The sequence below is a fragment of the Rhodnius prolixus genome, unplaced genomic scaffold (genome assembly GCF_049639745.1).
Source record: "Rhodnius prolixus isolate KJV_2025 unplaced genomic scaffold, Rpr scaffold_6, whole genome shotgun sequence".
Classification (NCBI taxonomy): Eukaryota; Metazoa; Arthropoda; class Insecta; order Hemiptera; family Reduviidae; genus Rhodnius; species Rhodnius prolixus.
The window spans coordinates 7,018,963-7,035,032 of NW_027411634.1; the positions used below are offsets into that span (position 1 = coordinate 7,018,963).

The following is a 16,070-nucleotide window of genomic DNA, read 5'->3' on the forward strand; positions in this document are numbered from 1 at the left end:
CTTCCTTTTTCTTTAAACTTTTTAAGGAACATTCCCTGAGATGGGTTTCCCTCAATATTGATATTCGATGAAATGTCGTTACTTATATTTGAGATTAAATATAACGCAAAGATGACAAAATAATAAATAGTGGTGTTTTGAGGGCGAACCAATTAGATTCTTTTTTAAATGTTCCTGTAAGAACTTTTTTTTGCCATCATTAGAACTGAGTAAGGAAATATAACCAAATAGGTACAATAAATTAATTTTATATCGGCGTGTGAACAACACAGTAATTGAGTTGAGTACTACATTAGTTACAACTACCATGAGTAGAGTTGGAATGGTCTTGTTGGTGCTATTGCACTTTTTTACTACGATTTTTTTTACATATTTATTGCATATTTCATTAATAACTTCTATAAATGGATTTGAATTATGGAATGTTGACGTGAAATTTTAACAGAAAATAGTTATTTCAATAAGCCTTGATTTCAACTGCCCTAACTGCAATCACTTCAAAACTAGCCAGAGTTCAGTAGCCCATGTACTTCTGGTAGACCGATTTTGTTCGAATTTACATTCTGTTCCTTTAAAAAAAAACATTGGAATATTAATTATTCCTTTGATTTTGTTTTATTATTTATCAGTGTTTTCATACACGTAACATTTTATAAAACCACTTTTTCGCCCCAGAGTATCTCGAAACGGTTATTAAAGTTATTCATTGATAAAGATTTTATTATCCAGTAAAAAAAAAAAATCATATAATTTCATTAAACGTAAATTAAAAATTTATAGTAAAAAGATTGATAAAGACAGATCCGTCAAAAGATTTCTACGATGTAATTATTAATTGTATGATTTCCCATAACTTTTATTTGGGAACAAATTAATTGATAATATTCATCTATTGACATTATATATTATTAATTAAAATAAGATATTTTTATAAAGTTGTATATGAGTGAGATAGAGTTATTTTTTATGCTTATCAGAGCATGCATAAATAACTTTCACTATCTGTATTTAAAAAAAAAATAAAACTGAGGTTTATCAGTTGGTTGAATTACATGTAATATTAGCGCATCTTATCTTGGAACACCTTTTTGTTTGTTTATTATTGTGTTTTTTTCTGTCTTCTTCACATGGGTTGTGTGCAAGGTGTTCAGTTCAGTCCGAGTTGTGGCGGTCAACGTAGTTTATGAATTTTTCATTTCATGAAAAATGTTATTGTGATTTTTTTTTGTGTTTGTGTTGACTTTTATTTATTGTGATTTTTAGTTTGTTTTTAATTACTTTAAAATATGGAAGCCTCCACTTCTGGCATTAAATTTGTTTTAAGAACTTATGAAGTGAGTTTAAATTTTTTTTTTCCTATTCTTTAAAATTCTTTTAAGCAGTTAAACGGTTTTTAAAACATAACTTTTACAAAAAATAAGCTTATGGTCTAAGCAGGAAGTTTATAATTTCAACTTTAAGAATACATTTTTTTTTCTTCTTCTTTTTTTTACATATAGGAGAGAGAAGAATTAAGACTGCAAAGTGAGAACACACAAAATAGGTGTAACGATTCAACTGAAAAATGTAAGAAAATAGAAACTTTGAATAAAAGTGGAGACCAACAAGAGAAAATCAAAACTAAGAGGCAATGTGCACCACCACCTCCTCCGCCGGTAATTATTATTTGATTTTATGATAATTTAGTAATGATTTAAAGTAATTTTTCACAATATTTACACTAAATACCTATTTCTTGACATGAAAATGATTCATTGTAACTTTATTTTCTGAAGTTGACGCTGAAATATTGAAGCAACTGCATATTTTTTAATATTGCCGATAAAATATTCACAGTCAAATTTGGATTTGAAAATGCTAAGCACTTCATTCAAATAACCTTATCTAATAATAAATTGTTAAATAGAACCTTAATTTCTGAGCTTTTATTAAAAAAATAGTTTATTTTATAATTTTAGCTATGTTACAAAGAAAAACATTCAAGGTCATATCCTAGATATCATTTTTAATATCAATGTTTAGAGAACACCGTATAAAGAAGCTTGAGTCCTATTTTTAATCAATTCTCATTTATTTGTATTACATCAAAAACTGAAATTTAAATTATTTTCAAATGGTAAATGAAGTTCATGAAAGAAATTTTCTTAAAATATGCTGTTGGTACATAATTTTTACCAAACTTTCTAAATTGAAATTGTGTAATTATAATTTTAATTAATTAGTAAGTAGCTCAGAGGAATTTACCTTAGAGATCCCTTTAGACCTTTAGATTTCTTAATCTAGTCGGCATTTTTTTTATTAATTCAAGAAATAGAGCTTTAGAGAATGTAGTAACTTTTTGATCTATTTTAATAAGGTTGTGAGGCAAACTCAGATTGTAAGATTTTGAGTGAGTACAAATAGTAACCATAAGTTCAACATTTATGGATTACTTGAGTTTTCGACCTCACTTCGAGTGTGTTTTGAATTCATGGTGTTACTGTAAAGAATACTTAGATGAATACTTAAATACTTAGGTGAATGCCTAAATTAAAATCTCTTAGTTTACGTATTTATGTACATTCCTCACCGCTAGTAAAGGGAAATATTGCGATCAAGAGAATTTCCGAAGCTTGCTGCAAGCATGTAAATATCTTTTCAATTTTGTTTGAAACGTCTCCAAGGAAAATTGATTTGTCGGTGGCTCTTCAGTCGGAAAAGCCACCTTATTCTAACCTCCTCTTTGCAAAGTAAAAACAAAGTAAAATTCTGTCGTATTAAGTACTATTAAAACCTCGAATATCAAATTTGAAAAAGATCGATAACCACAATTATAACTTAACAGTGTGTGTGTCGTATTTATTTATTAATTTTTTCGCTTTTACCTAAAAATAGATTTTTATTGAAGTTCTGTTAGGCTTCCGTAGTTTAATGGTAGGTTTATCATTGTAGCTGTTTTGATGCGCAATGAGAGCAGAGCTAGTTAGTAAAAATTATGGATAGCTTTGAATCAAAAGGAATGAGAAATAAATTGTTCACATACAGTATTAGAATAATCCAGTAAGATATGCTTGTAAAAGAATCTGAGCATTTCACAATAGAATTTCCTAGGATGGAAGGAGATTCGTGCATCGTCTTAAATCAATCAACTGTACATTGATCTGAAATAATAAATCAATTCGAATGACTATTTGAAAATTTGCGTTTAATTCGCTTTATTCCTGTAAGATTCAACTAAAACGTTCAGCACAGTAGAAAAGTCTGAAAGAGCTTATGACTGTCGAGATTCGCAGTGCTTTAGGTATCTTCTTTAAAGCTCTCAATGGTTTTATTGAATACCGAGCGAAGTGTAGGTGGTTTGAATTTTTGTAATTTACTATAATAAACAATAATGTACGTTTCAGAACGAAATTAGAGTTCGTAAGTGAAATAAATACAAGCAGGTTATCAACTTTAAAAACTACCAAATTAACCGGGTGCCAAATTAACAATATACCGTTTTAATTAAGGAAAAGAGATTTCCTTCCTTTCAAAATATGTTATATATTTTCTTTTCGCCTGAACTAATATTTAGTTTTAACAGGCATTAAACTGCTTGAAGTATCTTTCTCAATGCATGTTAATCAATTTATTTTTTCCATTTGAACTCTTCGGCGCAGAAAAAATATATAAATAACTGCATAAATTAATAATAAAATAATATTAATGACAGGGAAAGTTTAAAGAAAAAAATAAGAAAGTTTTAATTATTGACATTAGAATGTGGAAGTTTTCTATAGAATTTAAAGATTTTACTAAAACTTTGAATATTTTGAATAAATTTCTTACTTCCTTATTTTCTCACTCCCAAGTCACTTAACACTTGATGCAAAGTTTTCTTCACCCAACGTTAGAATAGTTTTTTGTTAATTACCTATATAAACCATGTTTTGAAATATCTTAGCCTGCATATTAGCTAGGTCGACTAGGCTATTAGCTCAAGTCATTATATTTATAGAAAGAAAATACGATAGGAATTTAAATATAAACGCACATAAACAAGGCCTTTCTCATTTTTAAGTAAATATTTGAAATATTTTTTTGCGAAAAAGTCGTGTGACTTTTCTTTTTGTAAGTGATTTTAACATTTTATATTCCTATCTGTGTTTGGTTATGCTTTTATTCTAAGCAATACAGTACTTATTTACTGCGCAAGAGCTTCTTTGCATCGACACATTTTAATTAACTTCAGCTATTTATTAATAATTTGTTACATTAATAATAAATAGATTTATTTGTTTGGCAGTTGCCATCAGGTACGGTTGTGAAGGAGGAGAAATCAACACAAAAGCTGTCCACGACTAGCTTACAAGCACCATCGTCTAAAAAACAACCGGCACCTCCTCCGCCTCCTCCCTCTCCTCCATACTGTCCAACACCTGACTACGATACAGCAAGCTTAGCTTCGCAGATGACTTCAGACGATAATAATAAGGTACGACTTAAACGCCATAGAGTTTTTTCTTACAATGGAACGGTGGAAACTGTCTTTTATCTCTGATTATAGAATGAAGTCTATATTTTACTGTTCTTTGGGGCTAATTCAAACTTTCAATTAGTCTCTTTTAATTATTTTATTTTATAACCTCCTCTTACTTTCCTCTCATGTTTGATACGTTTCGGATATATGAGTATAAGTTTCATTTTTTAAATTTTATTTATTCAAACACGCTATTATTTCTTTACTCGCGATTATAAGAAAATGAATCTATCTTGTTTTTAAACTAGAACTACATTCCTTATGATATTTTATTATTAAATCTTAACTATACTAATATAATTCTTACTATTTAAAACAATTGACCATTGTTTCCAAAAACGAAACCTTTCAAAAACAATTAGATGATTGTAATTAGTGATAACAACTGCAATCTTTATTTATAGAAGTAAGTGTTTTTGGTTACGTTTTTTGAAAAATAAGTTGTTGATGCTTATTGAGATAAGTTGGTTTAGTAGATCAATAAAATAAGAGATAAGTAAACATAAAAAAAACTGGTTATCTTAGATGATTGATATTTTAAATTTGTTGAGATTAATAATCCTAGAAACTCGACAAATTTGCCGATTTGTTTCTCGAACCAATGATTAACCAACTCGTGAATTTATAATACATGTAAATTAAGATGTCTTTTTCGATTCGAAACAAGAAATGTGGAATCATGTTTTGCAAAAATGAGGATAGTTAGGCTTGTTGTTTTCATAGTCATGTAACTTTGTTGAAGTAATTATAATAAAAGCTGTAAAAATATGGTCGTAAAAAACAAATAGATTCATTTTTTGTTTACAAATATACTCAATATGGACTCAAAGAAGTCTAAAATGCGAGGAGCAATATTTGATTGATGCTTAAAAAATATTAAAATGAATTTAAAAATTGATTGAAGATTGGAATTGGGGTTACTATGTAACCCCCAAAAGTTAATCTTTAATTTTTTTTTTAGTTAAAATAACTTTTGTTATTTCGTTTATTGCTTATTATTTTTCTGTATTATAATTAGAATGGAGGTGAAAGTGATACGGTTAAGAGGAGAGCCGTTACTGGAGGAAAGGTGAATCAACAACAGCAAAAATCTGATATAGTGGAAATGCAAAGTTTGGAATCTTTTAAACTGACTAATCCATCAAAAGTGAAACCAAAACCACCGAATACTTACTTCACTACTTCTAGCTCCAACCATTCTGATACAAGCACTGGGTTGGTTAAACAGCATTTATAATATGATTGAAACTTAGCTTTGGAATATGAGTTTCTTAGATTATAATTTTTGATATTTTAAAACAAATGTGTTTTACCTTACGTAGGTGGTCTTAACAATTCCATTCATTTTCATTATAAAAAAAAATAAAACAAGAAAGATTAGTAAATAATAAGTTCATCTGCTACAATCTGATTTTATTCTTCATCATCAGTGAGGTATGACACTTGCAGCACCAGGACCTTGTGCTTTATTTGCAGATTTCTCTCATTCATCCTGGTCTGCTAATTTTCTTCGCCAGTACCTATGTCTCACCAGGTTTTGAATCAAATACTATGTACGACGTCTTCCGTCTTCTGCTATCTGGAAAAACTTTTGACATCTTACAGACAACTTTATCGTCAACCATTCTAGCGATAACCCAACTAGCGTATTCTTCTTAACATGATGGTTTTGACAAGATCCATCATAATTACTTAGAAAACGACTTTAAAAACCATTATTATTTTTTGTGCGACAAAATAAGCAGTTAAAAACTTCAGGACTGACTTTTTAGCAGTTGTTCAAATATTAGAGTAATTTTTACAAGGCTATACGGTGACAGATGATACGGTATCCATGCCAAATAAATGTATTCGAATTCGTGTATCCTATTCTTATAAATAATACACAATAATTGTTTTTACATAATAATAATTTTTTAATTATGTTGAAGTCAGTGGGAAAAAATTACTTAAAAAGCGGTAAAATACTTTTTGTGGGCCTTTGAATTAAATGGAACTAAATAATAAATTATAGTTCTTTTTAAAAAAGTAATCTTTATTTAAAAATATGATTTTGTACTTTTAGCTTAGTTTAATGTTTATTAGTTGCACTTATAATTAAAATATTAATTCCTATTTTAGGACGGCTAGTACAGTACCAATCAAGGATTGTGTAGCAAAGCCAATTGTAACAATCCGAGAATATCCTGGTACCAGAGAAAGAAAGAATCCAACGAAATTTGACTTTTTACAAAATTTAATACCAAGTCAACCGATAGTGGACGATAAACAGCCTATTGCGTCACGTTTACAAGATGAATTGTCACAGACACTTCAGAGAGCGACTACGTTAACAAAAAATGAAGTTGAGGTGAGAACGTATTTTATTGTACTTTTTTAATGTTTCAATTTCCAGTAATCTTTTAGAGTACATTCAGAGTTCCGCCATGTATAAATGAAGTAAATAATTATTTTCACAATTCACTGTTGCCTAAGAGAAAATGTGATACTTTTATTACTTGGTAATAACTCGAGTTACTTTGTAATTGATTATTCAAAAATTCAAGATGGCAAAAATTGATTATCTAAGAAAAGGCAAAATTGTAAAAGGTGGCATCATTAAAATTGATTTATTTCCATTGTTTTCAATTACTAAAATTTTAGATGTCAAAATCGATTTAAATCAAAGCTAATTCAGACCAAAAGAATTACTATCTTAAGCACTATGTAAACAAGAGTTATGCCCAGGGGGCAATTTGCAAACAATAATTTCTTTTGCAAAAGTCTCTCCTTTTTGATGCTTTTTATATTATCCTTTCATTACCGTATTTGACGGCATATAAGACGCACTTTTTTGCCTAAATTAGGTCTCAAAAAAGTTACCTGCGTCTTATACGTGAAGGACACAGGTTAACTTTCAATACTGAATGCTATTTTTAGCCCGGATAAAGGTCTAGACACCCATAACTTTTTCTACATCTGTCATAATTATTTTATCAGGTTTAATAATGACTAAACTACGTTGCTTTATTTTATAATTGACTGTTCATCCGAAAGGCTGGATGGACGAAGCTGGAATGAAACTGTGGTTACAGAACGTATGGGCGAGGCGACCTGGTGGACTCTTAAGAAAACCCTCTCTTTTGGTTTTGGATCAGTTTAGCGCCCATAGAACTGAAATTTACATATCATGTTCAAAATAGCTTGCCGTTTGTTAATTTTCCTTAATAAAAATATGTTTGGTAATAGCATTCAATGATTGTTTATTTGGCTTTTACGAAACGTTAGAACTAAAAGAAACCACATTTTAAGTTATTGTGGTACCGCGCTGTCGCGCGGACTATTGATACTTTTTTCCTTGTGTGTGGCCTTCTAAATAAGGGTGCGTCTTATATGCCGTCAAATACGGTATTTTTTTTTCATTCAGATGCTTTTGGGTAATAGTTTAATCAAATTATTATAAGTTGAAATGCGAAAGAACTAATTTAATGATTCCTTAATTTGTTTTCTTAGGATCTTGATACGGGTACTGTATAGGAATTAAATGATAACATGTTCAAATTCTTGAAGTTAGAAACTCACGTTCTTAAATCTCCGAATACAAAAAAAGAGAGTAGGTTTTAGTATAATCTGTGTGAGCGTATTTGTACTAACGATTACCTCAAAGTGAAAAATGGCAAAAACGTCAACGTGGTATTCTGTTTTGATAATTTTCACTTCTCATACTAAGGTTTGGCCGGAACCGATCAAACCAGAAGTACAATTTTGTAGGGTACATTTCTGATCTTTTTTCATGTTTTTCTCAGAAATGGGCGCAACAATTTTTTTAAAAACTTTGTAAGGCACCAAAATGCATTTCAGATAATCATTATACTCATATATGACACTGTTACGGGAAGTGTATCCTTCAGTAATTATTTTGGGCTGACAGAGTGGCACGTACTCTACTATTTATTCTTTGATTGTGGCACTTCCAGACCGACCTTTGAGATTCATTTCAGCCGCTTTAATTAGAGTAGATTCTGTTTCTTCAAGTCTTACTACTCCATCAGAGGTGGAAATTTCAACTGTTTCCTTGAAAATTATTTAACTACACTGAAATTAAAACTATTCTTGAAATAAACATTTGCTTCAATAGTATTATAACTCATTTTAAAATGAATTTATTATTATTTGCAGGTAGGAGGTAAATTGCAAAATGGACAGTTAAAAAATGGAGGCACAGTTGTCACTATAAATATATCTGCTCAACAAAATAATGCCAAAAATGATCTAGGTAAACAGCCGTTCTATTTATTTCCTAACGGTAAAGTTAATGGAGTTGAGAATAAAAAAATTAATGATCTAATGCAACAATCTTCAACGAGTAACAATAATAATAAATCATATATTGCCAATGGTAAAACCAAGTCTTCCATTGATCATGCTACCAAAAATTCAGTTACTTTCAATTTTAATAATAAAACCCATGAAAGCAGATCAGCAAACATTGTACAACCAAATGGTATTCTAAAAAATGGTAATAATGTTTCACAAGTACAAATTCAATCACAAATTCCACAACAGAAATCTATAAAATTTGGTGGAATTTAAGTTTTTTAGTTTTTTTTAATACACATTTATTATTTACCATTATAAGTAAGTATTATAAGTTATAACACAAAAAGCCTACCAAAACTTAAAAAAGGACATATGTATGTGAATCGTATAAATTAACTTTAGAATCAGGCTCATTATTAATAATGTAATTATTTCTTTTGTTTATATGTAGGAACGTGTAAATATAATCTTTTTATTATGTGTATTATACAAACACATTAATGGTGTGCATATAAGTTATATCTTACCTCATTGTTCGTCTATCTCTAAAGTTTTTGCCTGCTAAGACAGTTTAAACATTTTTTTATCTTTGTTGCATAAGTATAGAAATATTCAATATTATATACTGTAAACAAATAGTAACCTAAGCGCTTATTATTACAAAATTTTTTTAGCAGTTTTACATACTAAAGATATAAATTAGCAAGTAAAAATTATTTTCTGTATTCTTTTTTAAGTTAATGTCAAAATTCTTCTTTTCAAATAAATTATAAATTTTGTTTATTTCATAAGACACAAAGATATATAAGAAAAATGAGGCTGAAAGAAAAAAGGTGCCTTATAATTCACAGTTTGTGTTAAAAGTATAATTAAATTTTGTTCTTTGTAATATAAAATGTTTATTGTCTAGTCATATGCTCTACAATCGGTAATTACTTACTAATTACAGTCAGTTTATAAATTATACTGTTCTGGAATTTATGATACATGTAAATTATTTGTAAATGATGTTCAATAAATGTTTTAGAATTAATATTTTATTTTGTTCTCAATATTTTAATAAATATATTTTGATCACAAGTAGTTTACTTCCTAATTTCACTTTATGAAAGGAGATTTTCTGCATTTTTACTTGTCTTTAAAAGTATTGAAATCGACTACGATTTTCAAAATTTAGTTTTTACAGGAAGTTTATGTTCTGAGGTCACTGGGCGTGAGTTCAATATGTGTGTTGTGAGTTTATATGTAAGTATCTTGAAAAACAAAAAAACGTTCAATGATAAAACTTAATCTGCTTTAGTGCTTCTTGGCAGTCTTTAGTTTTTTGCATTTTTGGTTTTCGGGAATGGTGCTCAGATTTTCTTTAAACTTTACATTATTTGTACATTTTGTTACACTGTACATTTTCTTGACTACGACAATTCTTTCTTATTGTAGCAAGACCTGCAAGAAAAAGAAAGTGCTGTTCTGGTAAGACTGTGGGGCTTGCGGCCAATCATGGCCGACTTTTTTTGCTTAGTTTTTTATTCCTAACGAAGATAATAAATTCTCTGTACCCTTAAGCAGGAATATGTTTTAAAACCAGGGAATTTACTTATTTGGGATTTATTTTGAGAAAATCCCTTATAAAGTTAACAAAAGAGTTCTTTCGGCTAATAAGTGTTACTTTATGGATCCCTTTTTAAAACCTCTCCTAGTATTTCTCTCAAGAATCAGTTTGACAAAAAATCAGTAGATATTTAAAAGAAAAAGTATTGTAAAAGATTGCGCCTCTTGCCACGTAAAGCCATCAGAGGCTTTGAGATTAACACTTAATTAGCTAAGATAGACTGCCCATTTGGCGAGAATGGACTAAAAGTATAAAAGATCATTTATAAGCTCTTATAATAATGTAGTAGACTTCAGAAAGGTGCTAATACCAACCGTGGACTCGATATTTCGCGAATACCCATTTGGACATCTGGCCAAACATAATGGAACCAAAACCCAAACACGGAGTTGGGCTTCATTTGGGCCTGAGTATGTAAGTTTTTTTACATTCACTTTTTAATAATAAGGATCTAGTTATATCATATATAGATATGTATGAAGATATAGATAATATCTTCTGTAAAACAATTAAATAACGATAATTGTATTAATTAGACGTTAACAAATAATTAAGGCGGTCTCTAATTTTTTAGTTCAGAGTATAAAATACTGGCTGTTTGAAATATATCTTTTTAAATAAATAATTATGTATTTGAAATCACAATGATTACATAACACAATACAATACTACTAGTACTATTGAGGAACTGGCCTCAATAATCGGTGAGGTACATTAACACTCTTTTTCTGGTCAAAATAGCAGACAATTCCTAGGTTTTCCTTTTTTTTATTCGCAAAAAACACAAAGAAAATAATGATATCCTAATTGTTTAGTAGTGGCCTAAATAGTCGTAATCAATACCCAAAATATTCTTATTCTGGCAAAAACTCGGAGTTCCCACTTTTCTTTCATTTTAAGCTATAAGTAAAAAGAAGTAAAAGAAGAAGAAGGTCTACTCTAACTGTAAGATTGAGAATTAGCATCAATACTTATTAAAAAAGGGTGTTTCGGGGAATGACTACTTCCTTTTTCTGAACAAAATACGTAAAGATATCTGCTTTTTCCAATGATTTTTACTTTTTTTCAAATTAGATCCAAGATGGAACTAAGCCATAGGCTTAATGTTAACCAACAAACTCAGAAACAACAGAACTCCAAACAGAGTAGGAGACGAATTTTTATTTTCCAATCGTTTTTACTTCTCATTTTTCAAATTAGATTTACCCTCCATAAACAATCTATCCATGCCTTAAACATTATCTATAAATTCAGAACAAACGCATTCTAGCCGAACTAGCAGGTGATTTCCGTTTCTTCCAGTGGGTTTTTACTTCCTACTTTCTAAAACACATCGACCCAACATGTACATTCTAGCAATACCCTTAATATTAACTATCAAATGCAGAATAAACTGATTCCAGAGGAAATAGGAGACTATTTCCACTTTTTCCAATGGTTTTTACTTCTTACTTTCCAAAACAGATCGACCCAACATATATAATCCAGTATTGTTCGTAATATTAACTAGCAAATGCAGAAACAGCTGCATTTTTGTGACATTCGGAGCCGATTTTAACTTTTTCTATTGGTTTTAACTTCTTACTCTCCAAAATAGATCGACCGTATTTGTACATTCTAGCTCTGCCCTTAATATTGTCTATCAAATGCAAAAAGAGCTGCAGTTTTGTGAAATTAGCAGCTGATTTCTACTTTTTCCATTGGTTTTTACTTCTTACTCTCCAAAACAGATCGACCCAACATATATAATCTAGTATTGTCCGTAATATTAACCATCAAATGCAGAAACAGCTGCATTTTTGTGAAATTCGGAGCCGATTTTAACTGTTTCCATTGGTTTTTACTTTTACTCTCCAAAATAGATCGATCCTATATGTACATTCTAGCTCTGCCCTTAATATTAACTATCAAATGCAGAATCAGCAGTATTCAGAGGAATTAGGAGACAATTTCTACTTTTTCCATAGGTTTTTTCTTCATATTTTTGATAATAGATCGACCCAACATGTATAGTCTTGCATTTTTCTTAATATTAATTAATAAATGCACCAACAGCTAGCTGCATTGCAGTTATGTTAAGGGGCTATTTCCACTTTTTTCATTGGTTTTTCTTCTTACTCTCAAAAATAGATCGACCCTATATGTACATTCTAGCTCTGCCCTTAATATTGTCTATCAAATGCTGAAAGAGCTGCATTTTTGTGAAATTAGTAGCCGATTTTAACTTTTTCCATTGGTTTTTACTTCTTACACTCCTAAATAGATCGATTCTATATGAACATTCTAGCATTGCCCTTAATATTAACTATCAAAAGCAGAATCAGCAGTATTCAGAGGAATTAGGAGACAATTTCTACTTTTTCCATAGGTTTTTTCTTCATATTTTTGATAATAGATCGATCCAACATGTATAGTCTAGCATTGTTCTTAACATTAACTAATAAATGAACCAACAGCTCCATTGCAGTGATGTTACGAGGCTATTTCCACTTTTTCCAATGCTTTTTATTACTTAGTTCCCAAAACAGATCGACCCTATATGTACATTCTAGCCTTCTTCTTAATATTAACTATCAAATGCAGAAACAGCTGCATTCTTGTGAAATTAGCAGTTGATTTCTACTTTTTCCATTGGTTTTTACTTCTTACTCTCCAAAAACAGATCAACCCAACATATATAATCTAGTATTGTCCGTAATATTAACTATAAAATGCAGAAACAGCTGTATTTTTGTGAAATTAGGCGCCGATTTCTGGTTTTTCCATTGGTTATTACTTCTTACTCTCCAAAACAGATCGACCCAACATATGTATATAATGTAGCATTGTCCGTAATATTAACTACCAAATGCAGAAACAGCTGCATTTTTTGTGAAATTCGGAGCCGATTTTAACTTTTTCCATTGGTTTTAACTTCTTACTCTCCAAAATAGATCGACCCAACATATATAATCCAGTATTGTTCGTAATATTAACTATCAAAGGCAGAATCAGCAGCATTCCTGGTGAATTAGGAGACGATTTACACTTTTTCCCATGGTTTTTACTTCTTGTTTTTCAAAATAGATTGTCCCAACTTGTACAATCTAGCATTGCCTCTAATATTATATATCAAATACTAAAACTGCTGCATTCTGGGAGAATCAGGAGACGATTTCTACTTCTTACAATGGTTTTTACTTCTTGTTTCACATAATTAGATCAACTCTTTATGTACTATCTATCCTTGTCCTTAAAATTAAATATAAAAACAGAAAGGGGAGCATTTTAGATGAAGTAGGAGATGATTTCGGTTTTTTCCAATAGTTTTTGCTACTTGAATTAGAGATAAGATCGACCCACCATGTACAATCTACCATTGCCCTTAATATTAACTATCAATACAGATAAAAGAGCAATCTAGCTTAACTAGGTGAGATTTTCCGTTTTTTTTTTAATTATTTTCGCTTCTTATTTTTCAATCTAGATGGATCCTATACGTGCAATGCAGCCTTGGGGTTATAATAACTATCAAATAAAGAAACAACAGAATTCTAGCAAAAGTAATATACTTTTACCGCTTTTTCCAATGGTGATTAGTTCTTATTTTTCATACTTGATCGAACTTGTATCTACAATTTATCATTGGCCTTTATGAACGTGAAATACTGAGAGTCTAGAACTGGTCTAAGTAGTCGTAGTAATTACCTCAAAGCCCCTTTTCCTAGCAAATCTAGTTGATAGTTCCAAGGTTTTCCATTGTTTTTCGTAATGTGAGAAAAGAAAAAGGTCAGTCCAAGTTGTAAAATTTAGTAATGGTCTAAATCAGGGGTGAGCAACCTTTTTAATCAATGGGCCAATTTAAATTTAAATTTTTTTTTGCGGGCCGCACATAGATTAACTCTTACTAATAATTTACGAAACGTCCGTATTGCATGTTTGAACAAGTGACCGACAAGTGTGTATCTCGTCACAAAAAAATCGCGCAGACGCGGGGCGTTCGTATTGCATGTTTAAAAACGTCGTCGACAAGTAACTCGCCATAAAAAAAATATTTCGGTTTAGTATGTACTACCATTTTATTATAATTAATTTTATAACAATATATTGATGGGAGAAAGTCGATAAAATAAATTCAATTTTAGAAATGCTTGGCGGGCCGCGTGTTGCTCATCCCTGGTCTAAATAGCTCCAAAAAGGTCTTGGGAAACGTCCCCACCTTTTAAATCTATAGGTTGTATTTGTAACAGTTACATACATATGTTAAACATTATTTTTATTGGTTTCTGTGTAATTCAAGTGTAACGCTTTTTTTTGATGGAAAATTATTGGCACAAATAAATGATATGGTAGAAGGTAGAGCGCGCTAGATAAGTCCCAATCAAAAGCTTAGCCAGATTGTAACTTTTATCTTCTATCACCCCAAAGCCTTTATTTAGTTTGGTTTTATGAATATTTTAAACCGATGTTATAAAACCCTCAAACCATCAAATCTAAGTTATAATAATTACAGAAAAAGAAATTTATGAATAGATCAGACGTTTAGTTAAGAAATTAGGAAGGTTGATGAAATATGAAACAAATAATGTTGCAACATACGTAAATCTGTTGGAACTAGTGACTGTAACGCATAAGAATCGATCATAATTGGGCCTTGGTAATTAATGTCTTAATGGAACAGGTAAAGACTGAAGGAGAACAAAAATAGAATTAAAAGACTTAATTAAACCTCATAATTGTATAAGGGAAGTTGCTGCAGCACAATTTGCAGTCTTTACAACTATTCCTAACGGTGCGGACATTACTTTTTTTAAATAACTGCAGCGAGAAATAACTTTCATAATAAGTTCTTAGATATGTACATCAAAGAACATTCAAAGCTAATCATCTCTATTGAGTAAATCAATAATGTGACATATTCTGATGTCATTACTGAAGGTAGTTATAATTTTGTTTTTCAAAAAGAAAACGATAGCTATTGAAAATAATGGTTTCTTATTTACGCCGGTAAACTTGTTACGAAAGTGCCTAATAATATTCCATGATGTAATTACGAACCCCAATACCACACCTATACGCCATATTGGAGCGTCTGTGTAGTTCTAGTTATTGCTCTTGCATTCTCAATCTCCACTGTGATGGGCATACAGCCGGTAGGGTTGTGAATTGTGATATTGGACATTAGTTAATAAATTTATCGTAGGATTTTGTGAACCACTTCCATGACTTTAAGTACCTTCCGGAGTTAGTGTAGGTCTGGAGTATATTCTGATAATTTTTGAATAAAGAAGTAAAATAAGAGTTGTACTGTCATTTAGTGTTTACTGTGTTGTATTAGATTTAATCATTCGATAAGGTAAATCAAAACGTATGACACAATTCTTGGAATTAATCTGACTTCGAAATTACTTTTAATGAGTTTTTGTCGTTTAATGTTTAATGTTATGAATGATTATTTGAGCAAACATAACCTCAAGGACTTAATCATAGCTTCTTAACAATTTTTTAATGACGATATTGCAGATAAGGTTGTGTTTTTATACAATACATATAAATTATATCTAAAGCTGTTCAATTGAATTGAATTGTGAAACTGCAACTAAAACAATTTTTTCCTAACTTTTAAGATTTGCTGAAAATTTGTAACGTTATCCTTGCGAGCCTTAGTAATCTTAAAACAAACGT

General features: G+C 30.2%; 1 protein-coding gene across 5 annotated transcripts in view; it reads left to right on the forward strand.

Moving 5' to 3' along the window:
* The window catches only part of LOC141461386 (uncharacterized), a 153,626-nt gene extending 144,308 nt beyond the window's left edge, over positions 1-9,318 (forward strand). For all 5 annotated transcript variants that reach the window (XM_074142400.1, XM_074142404.1, XM_074142401.1 and 2 more), the window contains 5 exons: positions 1,500-1,655; positions 4,265-4,453; positions 5,517-5,713; positions 6,620-6,848; positions 8,657-9,318. In XM_074142400.1, coding sequence (XP_073998501.1) covers positions 1,500-1,655; positions 4,265-4,453; positions 5,517-5,713; positions 6,620-6,848; positions 8,657-9,070 — 1,185 coding nt within the window. In that variant the 3' untranslated portion in view covers positions 9,071-9,318. The remainder of the gene's footprint in view (positions 1-1,499; positions 1,656-4,264; positions 4,454-5,516; positions 5,714-6,619; positions 6,849-8,656) is intronic.
* The last annotated feature ends 6,752 nt before the right edge of the window (positions 9,319-16,070 follow it).